The sequence below is a fragment of the Podarcis cretensis genome, assembly GCF_951804945.1.
Source record: "Podarcis cretensis genome assembly, chromosome: 3".
In the NCBI taxonomy this organism is placed as follows: Eukaryota; Metazoa; Chordata; class Lepidosauria; order Squamata; family Lacertidae; genus Podarcis; species Podarcis cretensis.
Genome location: NC_137172.1, coordinates 70403927 through 70421277, shown reverse-complemented (window position 1 = coordinate 70421277; position 17351 = coordinate 70403927). Strand labels below are relative to the sequence as shown.

Genomic DNA, 17351 nt, shown 5'->3' with positions numbered 1-17351 from the left:
ACCCTGAGGATCATCAAGTCCTGAAATACAGGAATATGCAACTGTCCCTTACGGGGATCGAACCTGCAACCTTGGCGTTGTCAGACCACGCTCTAACCAACTGAGCTGAAGAAGTTAAATATACTACTTGTTCAGTACATATGCAAGACTATTCTAAACAGCCTCTGTTTGGAAAGCAGGAAGCATAGCATAAACCGCAGCTGCCTTTTCAAGGCACATATGATTTTTAACAATACAATTTAGTCCAGCATCAAAATGTTTGTGTGGAATACTATTGTGCGTGTACTGTGGGGTCCCCCCCCTTCTCACATACGCTGTTCGTGGCATGCCATGCAGTGTTACCACAGAAAGAAATACAGGACTAAAATGTTTGTGCTGGCCTAGATGCATGGACACTAAACTCAAATCCTCCACCGCACCAAAATAAAAGTATGTGCATTACAGTAGTCCTCATCAAGCAGTCAGGCTTATGTATAAGTTGTGGCTTAAAAGATTTATCAGCCTGCCAGCCACATACTTGGTCTGAGACAGGGTCTTACGCTTTGTAGACCTCCCACACACTGGCCCATTGCATGAAACATGATAAATAGAATTTAAAGCAACAGAAACTGAAGGTGCCTGGGACAGCATCAGGAAGCCTCTATATGCACACAGTATCATTATTTTATCTTTGATGCTATATAGTGTGGGAAGGAAGGGGAACTGAGTTCCTAGGCCAAACAAGATCTTAAATGTCTCATTGGGAGATAAAAGTGTATTCTTTTTAAAAAGGTAAAGGGACCCCTAACCGTTAGGTCTAGTCATGGATGACTATGGGGTTGCGGCGCTCATCTCGCTTTACTGGCCGAGGGAGCCGGCGTACAGCCGGTCATGTGGCCAGAATGACTAAGCTGCTTCTGGCGAACCAGAGCAGCACATGGAAATGCTGTTTACCTTCCTGCCGGAGCGGTACCTATTTATCTACTTGCACTTCATGCTTTCGAACTGCTAGGTTGGCAGGAGCAGAGACCGAGCAATAGGAGCTCACCCTGTCTGCCAACCTTCTGATCGGCAAGCCTAGGCTCTGTGGTTTAACCCACAGTGCCACCCGTGTCCCATATTCTTCTTAGGTCCTCCCAAAGAGAAAACACAACTGGGCCGAAATATTAGAAAAGTTTCACTGTGACAGATGACATTTATTCCAGTTCTGCCCAACTGGCAATGGCCTCCTAGGTTCCTTACACAGCCCTGCTCCATGACATAATACTAGATAGACACCCTGGGTTCATCCAGTGCAGTTGAACTTCAGGAGGTACGGGACAGACAAAAGGAAGTATTGTAAAATATAAACTCTGGGGTTTGCTACAACAGGGTGTGAAAATATGGTCCCCAAGCTCGATGACTTAAAAGGGACTGGATTAAAAATTGAGGATAAAGGCTATGTGGCAATAAGGTTGAGTACCAGCAGATGGGAAACTGGAAGAAACCTACTGACTTCATGTCCTGCTTGTGAGCTTAACCATAGCTATTTGCCCACTGTGGGAACAGAATGCTGGACTAAATCGACCCTCAGTCTGATCTAGCAGAACTACTCTTACGTTCTGAAGAGTCCTTTAAAATTAAGAGCTTGCAGATTAAAGTTAGGGCATTCTGTGTGCAAAGCACATGTTCTATCGAGCCTTCTGGGAATAAAAAGATTATGTTTTGTCATGTATAAATACATCAACATCTTGAGGTAGGACTCAAAACACAAGTCCTGTTTCCTACAGAAACCAAGAGTTATATTGCATTTGAATTAAAAAAAAAAAAATCCACTCCTTCATTACAACCTAAAGATGTAGATACTTTCAGAAGGTAATTGTCAACTGCCTCCTCCCCCGATATAAAAAAAAATTCCAACCGCAGTTGATTGTGCATTTGGATGTCTCATTTTACCTGCGCTTGTGGATCCAATTCCTGCTGTAAGTACAGAACGCGGAGTAATCTTTACTGCGTATTTCAGAAACTGAGACTTCCCTGTTCCAGGGTCTCCAACCAATAAAAGATGTGATTCACCTTGCAGGGAAACAAATGCACAAGTGTTTGCTAAAGCAGCATTTTAGATTAAAGTAACTATTTGGTGCAAGGCCAGAGAAATAATGAAACAGCAGAAATATAATGCCACCATGTCAGCCAATTTCCAATCTTTAAAATAAAAAGCCTTACATTTATCTTGCTTTCCATGAAAAGATAGCCACAAAGTGGCAGTTTTATCGTATGTACTTGAATGTATGTACACTCAAGAAACAGAAGAATCTCACCCACCTTCCCTGTGTGCTCCATCTGCTCTGATCCCTGAACCAGACATGCCCACATGTATTGAATACTACCTGCATAGCCCAACCCTGATACTGAACCCTGGATACCAGGATTCAGATTACCACTCAGCCATGAAGATCACTGGGTTACCTTGGGCCAGTTGCAGGATCTCAGCCTAACCAACCTCACAGGTATTGGCAAAATAAAAGGAAAGTGCACCACCCTGAGCTCCTTGTAGGAAAGAGTGGGATATAACTATAATATATTTTTTTAAAAAATGTAGCCCCCAACTTTGCTAAGAAAGGATCATGTGCTGAAAGTTTTATGGAAACGTCCTAGACACTAATTTCCGTATTTTTTGTCCTAATTTCAATTATGCTTTTATTTTATTTTTGCTTAGCTACAAAAATGATCATTCACCTCAATTCATCTCATATGATCTCAGGAGTAAAATGTAAAATATTTAATGTCTTAACAAACATTAGTAGTAGGATTATGATTAAGCATTAGTGGGGTTTTCCCATCCTTTCGATAGTATGCAAGCTCATCATGAGGTAACTTGCATTTCTAAATGGGGAGGGAATGATCTGACAAAAATGGCCATTATTCAGGAATATTCCATTATAGTTTAGAGATAATGTTTATTGCAGGAAAATTGTACTTAATAGCCCTCTACAGAAATGACATTAATGCTTTGGTGGCATTTAAATTTTGCTCTGGTGACCTATGGCATATATGCATAGATTAAAAAACCTCTTAGGATTATATCCACCTACGCAAGTGGTGACATTTACTGCCCAGCACACAGCACTTCTGCCCCTCCACACTAGGAAAAGCAGTTTGCTGAAAATTCTACAGTAACAGCTCTAAGAAAAAATAACAGGCAAGTATGGAAAGAAAAGACTGGAATCAAATTATTTGAAGTTACAGGCTGTCAAAACATACTGGCCTTGCTCCCATGTCACTTCAAACCACGGTTAACTATCATTTAAAGATGAACACAAAGCATACTGGTGCATAGGGCTAAAATTGCAGCTGCTTTGCTGCTACTTCTGTGTTGTCGGCAGCAAAGCCATGGTTTCACTAAGCATCATGTCCAAACCCAGACTCATGGTTTGTTTCTCCCCAAACCACCATGAGTGGTAAGCCACAAAGAAACCTTGGTTGTAGCTCATGGTTTATTTTGAGAGCAACAAAACGAGTCTGAGTTTAGATGCAACATGCAACAACAGAAGGGGTGGAAGAGCAAGGTACCCGCAATTTTAGCCTAATGCACTTTAACTATGGTTTAGCACAGAGGTCGGCAACATAAGGCCCATGGGCTGCTTCCGGCCCATGAGCTTCCTGGAACCGGTCCACAGCCGTTCTGTGGATCGGCCTGGGGATTCTGGGCTTTTCTCCCCGCAACGCATTTTTTTTCTCACCGCGGGGACCAACTTCCGGAAGAGTGCCAGAAATGGTGTGTGCGCATGTGCATGGGCACTTCTCCATCCCAGAAGTGCGCCAGAAATAGCGTGTACGCACATGCGGGCATGCACATTCTGGCCCACCAAGAGGTCTGCTGGGGAGTGGACCAGCCCAGCCTCAAAAAACGTTGCCGACCCCTGGTTCAGCATGATGTGTGAACAAGGCTTTTGTGAGATTTTGCTCTTTCCCCTCCAAAATCTGGTCGATTCTTTATTTTAATGTTATTAACTTGCTGTTGGATTAGATAAATTTAAAGAAGTCATTAAAAAATATTTTTAAAGTACCACGAAAAGCATCACAACAATGTTGTGACAAAGTGACAAAGTTCTGTGTAGTACAGCAAATTTAAAGCTGTCTTTGTGACTGTTGGTATTGTTCCTCAAAGTGTACAACATACAGTTGCTTTCTAGAGTTTTTAGGGACTTGATAACTTACGTAAGTGTCTTTCACAGGACTACTTTATCAACAAAGCACTAAGGGATTAAAAATCATACGATGGCAGCTCTTTTACACTACAAGTGGTGCAGTAATTCAGGCCAGTGTAGTGATAAAGGGTCAGGTCTACAGAGGGTTGGGTGTATGTAAAAGAGGGGATAGGTTTTATATATAATGTACTAACCTCTAACCCGAGTGCCTGCAGCATCTGTTCTCTGCACACCCCCTGCAAGCACCATGGCTACGGCCAACTTCACAAGATACAACCCAAAAATCTGAGGGCACAAGCTTGCTAAAATGTCATTTCTCCCTGAAAAGAGGGGAGGGAAAATAATTAGTTCAGCTGATAACAAACTATATCTGATCACACACATTTCCCAAGCAAATGTCTAAGATACTACTCATTTGAACTCCTTGATTTAAAATAACAGACTATGACAGGTGAATTAAAAAAAATAATGATCAGATGGCACTTTTGTAAATATTGGTTTGTTGTGGGAATGGTCTCACATGACGCTGAACAGAAAAAAATAGCCCAGATTCAGTGTTTTCCAGTGGGCAGAGATACTTAGAGAACACGTAGAAATTGGATCAGTAGAAGATGGTGTAGTGGAGAAGTGCTGCTCAATCATGTTGCTGCTGTTTACTGGGAGGTGGAAGAGAAAGGTGGCAGCAAGGTTGGCATGGTATGGAGCTAATTCAGTGCTCCTGCCAGTGCATTTACACCATGCCAACCACCACACTGCCTCGCCCCTCCTCTTCTAACTTCCCATAAGCAGCAGTGATACAACCGACCAGAGGTCACCTAGGTAAGTGGCAGTGCTCCATCATGCCTTGTGCTACTGGAATAAATGAGATGTATAGCTTTACTGAAACACCTTTATTATTATTCCTCACAGGCAGACTCAAGGGGTCATAGAAATAACACAGACTGCTTCTGGCTGTGAGAGCTCTGACAGATGTACAGAAGTCTCCCATCAGCAAGAACATCCTTCATGCATTAAATACTTAATTTCAAGCAAAGGAAGGTTTGAGTAGATCAGGTCTCTCCACTTAAATCAATGGGGACCTTTGCACAGGCAGTGGTACAATGTGCATATTTGAGTGCACACAGAACTCTTAGTTTCAAGTAAATATTAATTACCTGCATAAAAGCCAGCTCCTAGCTTCTGCCTCTTGGTCACACAAACAAAACCAATAAAGTAAGTAGTGTGGCTGTCTGTCCCCAAGGCCACTTCTCCCTTGCACAGCCTCTAGGATAGGCACCCCCAAACTCGGCCCTCCAGATGTTTTGGGGCTACAACTCCCATCATCCCTAGCTAACAGGACCAGTGGTCAAGGATGATGGGAATTGTAGTCCCAAAACATCTGGAGGGCCGAGTTTGGGGGTGCCTGCTCTAGGATGTCTCTTCCCCATCCATCAACCTGAGTAGTCACAGAACTGCTCCATCATTTAAAATGAAAGTTACTAGGAAATTCAGTTAGGCACCATTTATTGCACACTAAGCAGAAAACTCTGTAACTTTTTTGACAGTACAACGTACAATATTGCTCAACACATCATCTAACAAGACAACAGAACATTACCGGTACATTCTGATGTCATTTTGAGCTATTTATATAAAAAGTGCACACAGTGGTACCTCGGTTTATGAACAGCCCTGTTAACGAGCTATTCGGTTTACGAACTCCACAAAACCAGAAGTAGTGTTCCGTTTTGCGAACTTTACCTTGGTTTGCAAACAGAAGCAGAATGGTGGAAGGGCATTGGCAGCAGGAGGCCTCATTAGGGAAAGTGCGCCTCAGTTTAAGAACAGATTTGGTTTAAGAACAGACTTCAGGAATGGATTCAGTTTGTAAACCAAGGTACCACTGTACAACTAAGTTCATAATAGAACCTGCAATAAATTTGCTATGAATTTGTTATCTGGGAGAAAGCTTTGAACTATGTATTTTAGTGCTTTTAATGCTCAGAAACAATAAAATTCCTGATGCCAAAGTATCTTGATGAGGAAAAATGCTGTGAGAATGAAACAAACAGGAATCAAATGTGCATTTATTGAGTAAACAACTGACAGTGCAGGTGGGTTTTGCATATTTAGGTATGGCCCAACTGATAGAAAAGTCCAACTGCCCTCCATAAAAGCAGGCAGCTTAGAAATCACACCTAACAAAACAGGCCTAATTGTGAATATGTCCCCACCCCACCCCCGCTAAAAAAAAATGGTGTGTTAGCATTTATTCATTCCACTAATCTATTATATTCTTTTTTACAAACCTGCTAAGGGATCACCCCTATGTTTTTCCCAAAAATCTTCAAATTCCTTGCGGACCTCCTCATCAATTATAACGCCTAACATCTGCTCGTTGTTTACTTGAATGTAATTGGCCTTTAAGACAATCTCTACATCACAACGTGCATCCTGGTGAAAAGGTTTCCACCTCTGCATTACTACTCCATAAACTGTTATGTCATCACCTGAGGACAGAAACAAGAATGGTCAAAACAATATTGCACATATTGCATTCTGAACACACAAAGCTTCCTTTGGTTGACTCAGACTATTGGTCCATCTAGCTCAGCATCATCTACTCTGACTGGAAATGGCTTTCTAAGGATTTGTGCAGGAGCCTTTCCCAACCCTTAAAATGGGAAAGTCAGGAATAAAACTTAGTATTTGCATACAGAGCACATCCTTTGCCTCTCTCCCAGTTAGCTTTGGTTAATACCAGCAGACATCTGTTTAACAGCTAAATACTTTAGATGCTAGCACTCTGATGGATTGGAATCATAGAATCATAGAGCTGGAAGAGACCACAAGGATAATGTATTCCAACCCCCTGCAGTGCAGGAATCTGTTGCCCAACATGGGGCTCAAACCCCACAACTCTGGGATTAAAAGTCTCATGCTCTACTGACTGAGCTTTCCCCTAATGTCAATGACATTATCTTCTACATAGCAACTTTTTAAAACCTTTATTTGTAAAGTTATAGAGGCAATGCAGCTCAAATAAAAATAAACAAACAAGACAATACCGGCTAAAAACAAAGTTTAATGCTAACAATCACTAATCAACCAAATTATAAGCAAGGAACAACCGAGTGGTAAACATTATGATTTTTAAATTGTGCATATAAAGAATAATATATTTGTAAACAGATCAAATTTACGTTTAGGGTTTAAAAAACCTTGACCTCACCCTTCATCTAGCAATTAGTACTGCAGCATGGTAAAAGAAATGTGAATTGCATTACCATTAAATTAAATAAAGGTATGGAATAAATTTCTAATGAAAAATGCATTAAAATAACCATTAAAAAGATCAGTGGGCTAAAAAGAAAAAAAGGTACCCCTTGAAAAGGAGTTTCATCTGACAAGCCACAATTGTCCTAAAGTATCAATATTTCATATTGTATGACCACAATGACAGCAAAACAACATGGCATATAACAGTTTCCTACTAGACAGTAACAACTCTGCTTTCACCTTTTCAAACATGGATAGTCCTAAAGATGTTTTCAAAAGGCACAGAACTCACCAGATTTGCAGCTGTCAACTAAGTCATCTTCGAGGACAACTATCATAGAACGAGGAATACTTCCAACAGAGAGCCTTTGAACCTAGATTGCAAGAAGTGTATGTATTTTATTTCAAGATAAACAATGTTCAAAATAATCCTGATCTAGAATCCAACAAATATTTCAACAGAAATTACACTTGCATACTTATGTTGATCATTTGTGGCCTCATCCCTGGGAAATAATTCTTTAGCTACCCAGTGAAGTCCAGGCAATCTGCTTTCATTTGGTCTATATTTCAATCAGGTTATGAATACTATGGTGACCCCTTTCCAAATAATTTGCAGCCTGACCCTATGCAAATTGAGTCATAATTTAATCCATGATGTTCAGTGGGGCTTATTCCCAAATCATTCTGCATAGTATTGTGGTTCTGAAATACTTTTACAGCATGGGGACACTTGACATGTCAAACCAATAAATACAAGGCAATGTGGTGATGAGGTACCAGCTGGGTTGTTACAATTATTTGGGGGTGGGGAGGAAATTAGGAAGGAGCTCAATTGCCACCTTGCTCTTGTACATCAATTTCATGCATTTCTTGGGATTTCCATATGCTGCATACAAAGTTTCCAAAACACTAAACTTTTCCTGAATTAAAACAAAAACACTTTCTCTTAAAGTGCATTTGAATGGGCATGCTGCTCAGATGAAATGGAGTGGGAAGTTAGCCATCAGTGACAATGAAACTAGCCTTTGGTCTTAAACCATTTTAGGTGCTGATCATTTTAATTCACATCTCTCAACGTCTGCTGGAAAAATATCAAGAGAAAAAAAATAACTAAACAGCAATGTGGAATGGTACTGTTACCTGATGGTTTATTTAAGCACACCTAATGTGATTTTCCAGGACTATTGTCTGCTTAAAAATTAAGATGTTCCTTATAAGAAGATGCAAAAATGTGATTTTGCTGCAACACAGGGATTCAATCTATATGTATACCAGTAATTGTATTGTTTTTGTCCTCTAGGGAAAATTCAGTACAATCTCAACACAGTATATTTGAAGTTTGTCATAATTATCAATAAGATACAGGTAGAATGCAGGCAGAATGGTAAAACAATGCATAATAATTTCTATGCTTGCATTCATGTTACTATAACAGCTACTTCAGTCATCAGGGCATATCATCTGTTTAAGCATTTCGTCAATTTGTGTTAACCCTATTGTGAGATCCTAATTTTGAGAGATGAATGGTGGGAACTAATGTGCCATGGCTGGGACACAGAATCACGGCAGAAGGTATAGCCAATATTAAAAGGGATGGAGGAGACATATCACTGAAGCTAACATCTATCCACTGATTTCCATAGCAAAATTAGGACCCCAGAAAAGTCATGGTATTAGTATAAATATATTTGATACCTGCTCCTGAATCTTGATTTCTTGGTAGTCTCTGCAGCTGTTGGGAGCACAGGATGTTCCAGAGAGGCAAGTAAACTTAGATGAGTTGCAGCCTTCTTCATTAGGACAGGCTGGCGGACGGCAGAAAGCATAGTATTGTTCAAAGTCAGCCTTGACCACAAACACATGCTTGCACTTGTTGCACATGTAATCCCGTTCAAACTCCAGGACTTTCACAAGGCTAGTACGAATAACAGTGCCAGTGACTGAGAGGAAGTGTCCCACATCTCTGGTCTTTGGGATGTGCTCTCTGGTTAGCTCTGGGCAAACCGGCAAACCTGGTAAATCAGCACATAGAAAATATTACCCCACAAATGTTAATTAAAGCTATGTTTTCTTATGTCACTGATAAAAGTTTGCAAGGCATTCTCAGATACACCTTGATGTAGAGCTGCCACCAAAGTATTTCATTAACCTGATCTACTACTAACAGCTTGGATGGGGAACTAGTGGCATGCCAACTCTCAACAGTCCCAGTGAACATGGCCAATGGTCAGGGATTATGGGAGCTGTAGTTCAGCCATTTTTAGGGCATACTATGTTGGCTACAAGGGACGCAGGTGGCGCTGTGGGTTAAAGCCTCAGCGCCTAGGGCTTGCCGATCGAAAGGTCGGCGGTTCGAATCCCTGCGGCGGGGTGCGCTCCCGCTGCTCGGTCCCAGCGCCTGCCAACCTAGCAGTTCGAAAGCACCTCCGGGTGCAAGTAGATAAATAGGGACCGCTTACCAGCGGGAAGGTAAACGGCGTTTCCGTGTGCGGCTCTGGCTCTGGCTCTGGCCAGAGCAGCGATGTCACGCTGGCCACGTGACCCGGAAGTGTCTCCGGACAGCGCTGGCCCCTGGCCTCTTAAGTGAGATGGGCGCACAACCCCAGAGTCTGTCAAGACTGGCCCGTACGGGCAGGGGTACCTTTACCTTTTATGCTGGCTACCCTTGGCCCCTAGCAGAAAGGTAAAGGTAAAGGACCCCTGACAGTTAAGTCCAGTCACAAATGACACTGGGGTTGCAGCGCTCATCTCGTTTACTGGCTGAGGGAGCTGACGTTTGTCCGCAGACAGTATTTCCAGGTCATGTGGCCAGCATGACTAAGCCGCTTCTGGCGAAACCAGAGCAGTGCATGGAAACGTCTTTTACCTTCTCGCCAGAGCGGTACCTATTTATCTACTTGCACTTTGATATGCTTTCGAACTTATCTATCATTAATCTACCATGTGCAATTCTCAATTACCGTATTTTTTGCTCTATAAGACTCACTTTTTCCCTCCTAAAAAGTAAGGGGAAATGTGTGTGCATCTTATGGAGTGAATGCAGGCTGCGCAGCTATAACAGAAGTCAGAACAGCAAGAGGGATTGCTGCTTTCACTGCGCAGCGATCCCTCTTGCTGTTCTGGCTTCTGAGATGCAGAATATTTTTTTTCTTGTTTTCCTCCTCCAAAAACTAGGTGCATATTGTGGTCTGGTGCGTCTTATAGAGTGAAAAATACGGTAATTACATTGTGGAGTGTTTTCCACTTGAATGACTTTGAACAAAACTTCTAAAGCAAATGCAGATACAACTGGCTAGAGCAGATAAAACATAAGTACATATAGGTAATATGCTTAAAACACATAACTAATACTCAGAGGTTTTAAAGCATATGTGAATGTCAAGCTTATGATATGCTGGCCACCCACTGTCAGTTAAATTCAGCTCCGTTGCTCCGAGCTCATCTTGGCTTGAGCCCAGCAGAGTATACCCAGAGTCCGCAATGAAAGGATGAAGCAGGTATGGTGCTACATTGCTAAGCTTTATTTCTAAGCTATGCAGAGAGCATACAAATATACATCTTGTCTCTGTGAGAAGCAGAACAAAGGAAACAGGAAACCAGTAAACGTCACATCCCGTCTCCCTTTCCCGTGGGAATCCAACAGTATCTGCACTGTGAAATGAAAACATAGTCTTGTGACTACCAGCTGCTGCTCAGTAAGGGAAACAGAAACGAACACCCACAACCCCCAGAATTCTTGGGTGAATAAATAAATAAATAAATAGATTACACTAATGCTTGGAGAGCTTCTCTTCAATGCAATTCAATACAATACATGTTTGCAATCTCATGAAATTCATGTGTCTTACCTGATATCCTAGCATGAAGGTTCTGTTTAACAACAAAGTCATCCGTTTGAGGAACGGATTGAGAAAGGGTCATGGCTGCCCTGCGCAACGCATTGTCAAAAACAGGGAGCACTTCATTGGGAAAAGCATTAAAATATTCACCAACTTCCATGTTGGTCTCAAATAGCGTCATAGCATCAACAATAACTGGGTAATGTGTATCATCATCTTTTTCTCTTAAAATCAGCAAGAGGTCATTTTTGTGGTGTTCCAGAACATACGACTCAAACACTTGTCCAATTAGGTTTATCTGTTCAGTACTTAGAAGCATAGTGAACCTATAATTAGAAGATGAAAAAAATTACATTAAGCCAGTGAAAATGCACATCTTTAAATTATTTGTGGACAACCTTTCTTTTTCTTTTGGGTTCCATTGTGAGGGATGGCTATAAATTGAATAAATGAATAAAATAATTTTTAAAACACATTCTGGACTTGTTTCTACAATTGACTTTGAACTTTTATCATGTTTTCTGCCTACCGTAGTTTCTGGTGGAAATTCTCTCCCACATCTCCTGTACTTCTACAAATTTCAGTAACAATGTTTATTTTTACATGGTGTGTTCCCCACCAACTTTTATTTATTCATATTCTTATTTAAACAATTTACATACTGCTTAACTACAGTAGTCTCTAAATTATGCACAGAAAATACAATAAAGGTAAACATCAGTTAAAACTATAAAATCAGAGATTAGTTAAAATGCCTGCTGGAATAAATAAGTGTTCCATAGGCGCCAGAGGTTCAACAGGGTTGAATGACCTCAACTGGAAGGGAGTTCCATAAAACTGGGCCAACAATACAAAATGCATAGTTTTGGGCGGATACGAGCCATGCTTCTGAACCATGGGGGACCACCAACAGTGTTTCCTCTAATACCTCAGTGATTGGGCAGGTATAGGCCAGAGATCACCAACTGGATGCCTGTGCGAACCATGGTGTCCATGAAAATGTCCCAGAAGCTGAGCTTTCATTTTTTAAAATGTAAGTCTCAGGCCCTCCTAGAAAGAAAATTATGGGGCGAAATGTACAGGTACTAAGGGGCACCCCCAAACTCCAAACTTGTTCTTTCAGAGGAAGTGAAACCCCAACCAGAACTGGAAATTTTCTAGTCTCTCGGACACAGGAACCACGAACCCACAGAGCCTCTGTCTTCCCAGGGTTCAGGTTCACTTTATTGGCCCTCATCTAGTCCACTGTGCCTAGATAACGCTTGACATCACACACAGCTTCTCCTGATTCAGATATTATGGAGCAGTAGAGCTGTGTGTCATCTGTGTACTAATGACACTTTGGGACCGAACTCCAAAAAGACCGCACGGGGGACAATAATGTACCCATTATACCTATCTGGTGTTTAACAAATGATAAACATTATTACTGATATAGCAAATCAGTTCTTATCCCACCATGCCTATTTATTTAAACTGACAAATTTAAAACTGCTCTTTCACGCACAGAGCTCTGAAAAGGCAGGCTTCTAAGTTTTAGCAAGCAGGTTATTGCAACATGTGAGCTGCCCTGAAAATTAAAGGGTGGTGTTATACTGCAAATCAGCTGGGCATATAAATCAATGTTTGATTTTAAATTGAATTAATTAAAAATCAGTATTTTTAATACCTCCTAATACTCTGGGTATGTATCTGCTGTAGTTTGGTTCAGTTATCAACCTGAGCAATGCTCACTGGTTAACTTCCATGTATCTAAGACACTGGGGCAGCCAAGGTGGCTCCCTCCAGATGTTAGGATCCAGCTCCACTCAGCCCCAGCTTGCAAGGGTCAGGTATGATGTAGTCCTACATTGACCAGAGGGTACAGGAGCTCACAGAAGAACTTTTGCCTTTTGACCAGGAAGCCTTGAAAACTCTTTTTGGTCCTTCAGGACTGAACAGGAAGGAAGACACCAGGACTCTGCACCAGTAATCACTGCGGAGAAGAGATAAACTGGGGAGCTGCAAGATTTTGAGGGGTAGAGTGGAGGCAAAATCCCTTCTCCTCCACCGCCACGTCGCCCTTGACTTCGGGCCTCCTTATTCATTTTTTATCACAGGTGTTCTTGCAGCTCACCCAGCAAAGCGGTCCCCACAAAAACCTAACACTCTGCTGACTATGTCCCCAGAGCGGAGGGAAAGGCACTTTGCGCATGTTCTCCTCTCCACACGCTCAGTCGTACTGAGCTCTGCTCGAAAAAATCGCGCGCCTCAGGCTAAACCCTCTCAGGCAAGTGCTGTGTGTGGACGGGGGAGGGAGGGGGAGCACCGAGCCGGCTGTAGCCCCAGAAGGAAGCGGCATTTCCCGCCTCCGAAGCGCAGCGCTCGTGGGAAGCAAAGCCCCGCCCCGCCCCGTCGCCGCCGCGCTCAGGGCGCCGGGAACCCCCGGGGGTTGATGGTTTTGTGACTTGTTGCAAAGAGCAGAAGCCGTAAAGGGGCGGCGGGAGAAGCCGGCTGCAAAGTAAAGCGAGGCTGAAAGGGAAGAGCCGCCTGTGTACAAACCAATTCCGCCGCTGTGGGAGACGCACCTCTTCAGGCGGAGTGGCGTCTTCGCCAGGAAGCGTGTGGAGGAGGAAGTAACCCCGCAGGAGCGCGTTATTGGGGGGAAAGAGAAAGAAAGAGCTCCCCCGCCTTTCCTCCGGGGGTTCCGTCAGGACTTACCCAGGCGGGTCGGCCGGCCACTCCTCGCAGTCTTCGCTGCCGCCGGCGGTAGTGGCTGCGGTGGGTGGGACGAGCGTTGTGCAGTTGGCGGGAGCGACGAGGCGCCTCTCGGTCTCCGCCTTCTCTCCCAAGTTCGCTCCGGCCCGTTCAGCTGAGCTGGCTGCTGGTTATTAGGAGGAGCTTGGGAGAGTTGATGCGAGAGGAGGGATAGTGATGCCTCTCTTCTCAGAAATAAACCCAAGGAATCAGTTAGCAGCGGTGGGGAGAAAGTGAGTTGTTACTCCCCTCTCCTCCCGCCCCTAACTAGAGGTCAGGCCAGGGGTGCAAAGATTAACAGCGCGCGAGCACAGGCGTGCAATGGGGGCTTATGTCCCGGTAACTTGCCCTTGACATGTGAGCCCCGCTTGGGCATCGGATTGCTTCCTAGCCTAAAACTCTTAACGGGATTACCTGGAAGGTATTGCCCATTGAACTTCGTACGACTTGTGAATAAACATAATGGTAGGTTTATTAATTAAGCACCTAAGTGGCAGGCATTGTCGGAAACAACGTATATGCAAAATATCGAGAGTTGTGGGGGTTAGCCTGCACGGTGCCCAAGTCCTTTCTAAATTCTGGGGTTCTGGATCCAACGAGGGTTAAAGCTGGGTAGGATTCCATAGTTGAAGCAGCCAGGCCAGCTTCTTTGTGTGTTAATACGCCTAAGCATGGTTATTAGTATAACAGAAGTGTTTTTGTGCCAGAGGGCAAATTGGTGGGTCTGCTTCCTCACCTGGTTTATAGTGAGGACAATGGTGTGTGAGAAAGCTGAGAGCAAGGAGCAGGCAGAAGCCAGTGAGTGAGAGCCATGCCTGATTTCTGCTGGAATCCAAGGCTGTGACTATGGGAGAAGCAAGGCCTTCTAGTGTGTTAATGCTGTGAACCCCTCCATTGTAGGCTCAGGTTGTATAGATGTGTAAATAAACCATGTTTCATAAAGACAACACAGTCTCTGCTGTCTCTCATTTCAAGGAAACTGAGCCCTGGTTAAGCTCCTGGAACCCCTGGAATGTCACACTGCTTGGAGATTAGGGTGGTGTGCAACAATATAGAAAGGTAGAATGCATTCAGTTTCCATACAGTAGGAAAATCTACTTTATAAAAACCCTGAACCCATGGGGACAAGGACTAAACTGTGATCTTCCAGGCCTTGCTAGACTACAAATCCCATACTCACTGGTGGTTTGCCATGCTGACTGGAGCAGATGAAAGTTAGAATCCAACATCTGGAGAGCTACAAGTTACTCAATCCCACCACAGGCATTTTCAGTCTCTACCTCTGTCTGATATGGGGATGATAATACTCACCTACCTCATCAAACTGCTGGAAGGATTACTGAAATACTGTATAGGAAGTCCTTTGAACACTTTAAAAAAAAGCCTTAAGTTTGAGTATGTACTTTCCTGCAGTCCTCCATCCAGAAACAACTGGGTACAATGACTGCTGTGGCACTTTTTTTAAGCTGCATTGTCAGTTGTTACGATACAATAATCTTTGTCACTGTCCCATACAGAACAACAAAATTGAAAAATCTACATAAGACATTCAAAAACCAACAAGCCTGCTATCCCAGCCATCCCAACCTGGTTAGCCCCCTAAAAACACTGATACCCCATTTTTAAATACAATATACTCCCATAGACTCCTTACACTGCGTTTAAAACCAAAACTGCATTTGGATAGAAACTGTTTCTCAGGTGGCTAGTCCTAGTCTTATGTTGCCTATGTTTATGTGGAATTTCCGGGGTGGGGTGGCACGTTTCTCTCCCCCCCCCCCCCCCCATGAACCCTCATGTCTGAAGTCTTTAAAACAGAGGTGGCTAAACTGTGGCCCTCCAGCTGCCACTGAACTACAGCTACCAGTCCCAGCCAGCATAGCTGGGATTAATGGGAATTGTGGTATAACTACATCAAAAGCTCTGCAAGTTAGCCACCTGTTTTAAATTGTAGAAAATGCCTTTTAAAAAATTAAGTATGACCTTATGCAGTGGTCCTTTCTGCCTTCATTCTTTCCTTCCTGACTGGATAATCAGGGCTGACCTTTGTTTCTCTCCTGCTAATACACTGATGCCGATGATGCCACTGCAACTATAAAATAGCCGGTTTCACAGGCAACCTATAGTATTGTTGTCTACATCCTTGCCTTGGGCTTTTTACCCAAGCTACTGTAGAGTTGTACTGTTCTATGTTCAGTAGGTGGTAACAGCTAACAGTCAACTTAGCTAATCTATTGTCTTAATTCCAGTGATAAAGGTGGAGCATGCAGATGCTCAGTTGAGTTGGCCTTCCTTTTGGACACCACCACATCGGTGACAAGGTACAGAGCAGGATAAGGACTTTCCTTAAGATCCAAGGGTACATCATTGTTATGTACTGAGTTGAATAGGATCCAAACTGCAGCAGTCTGATTGGTCCTAGAACAATAGGATCCAAAATGCAGCAGTCTGATTGGTCCTAGAACAATAGGATTCAGAATGCAGCAGTCTGATTGGTCCTAGAACAATGCAGCAGTATGATTGGTTGGCAGGAACCACCCAATCATGCGCCAGATAGAAGTGAATCCACAATCTGATTGGCTTACAGTAGAATTCCGGAATTAGCCAATCATGTGCAGCCCATTGTGTAAATAATGTATATAAAGCAGATACTTTGAGGGGACATGCATTCATTCCTCCTCACCACTATGAGCTGAATAAAGAGCATGAAATCACTTTGCGACTCTGAGTATATTTCAATCATACAGAGCAGAATCAGCACAAATCATAAGCAACTGTGTTTATACAAGAATTGCCTTTTGCTCATAGCATGCTTTTTGGGTTCCATCACAAATGTTAACAAATACAGGGTGACAAGAGTTTCCTTTATTCATCCATTTCTGAGGAGCAATGTATGTGTAAGTATCTTATCAATGTGCATTCCCACAATTTAGAACCTATTATTTTAAAAGTTTAGTGTGTTGGTGGGGAGAGCAACTTACAAACTGACAACACAGACAATAGAATGATTCGTTCTTGGCATACTTATATTGCTGAAAATTATCTCATTATGCCCAGTTTGCATTCTCCCAGGCAGTGGCGTAGCGTGGGCCGGCCGCACCGGGCGCAACTTCTGGGGGGGGCGCACTCGCACTCGCAGCTCTCTGCCCCTACTAAAATCCACGGGTTAGGGGGTGCAAATTACTTGCTTTGCCCCGGGTGCTGACAACCCACGCTACGCCACTGTTCCCAGGATTCCTCAAAGGACCTTGTGATGATTTTTACAGCACTTTTATTATTATCTTAAGTGCCATCAATAAGCTTAGTGTTTTGTCTAGGTTCATAAACAACCAGTGCACTTAAGAAT

The 17351-nt window shown here is 43.0% G+C and overlaps 1 protein-coding gene across 5 annotated transcripts in view; it reads right to left on the bottom strand.

The window, feature by feature from the left end:
- Positions 1-14914, bottom strand: part of MCM9 (minichromosome maintenance 9 homologous recombination repair factor) — a 29561-nt gene extending 14647 nt beyond the window's left edge. The window contains exons 1-7 of one of the 5 annotated variants that reach the window (XM_079971158.1): positions 13811-14914; positions 11279-11595; positions 9126-9442; positions 7720-7801; positions 6458-6658; positions 4364-4489; positions 1915-2034 (exon numbers count right to left, since the gene is read on the bottom strand). In XM_079971158.1, the coding sequence (XP_079827284.1) occupies positions 1915-2034; positions 4364-4489; positions 6458-6658; positions 7720-7801; positions 9126-9442; positions 11279-11588 (1156 nt within the window). In that variant the 5' untranslated portion in view covers positions 11589-11595; positions 13811-14914. Of the gene's footprint in view, positions 1-1914; positions 2035-4363; positions 4490-6457; positions 6659-7719; positions 7802-9125; positions 9443-11278; positions 11596-12938; positions 13107-13385; positions 13767-13810 lie in introns of those variants that run through there. The other 4 variants (XM_079971159.1, XM_079971157.1, XM_079971160.1 and 1 more) reach the window with 4 other exon arrangements.
- Between the last annotated feature and the right edge of the window lie 2437 nt (positions 14915-17351).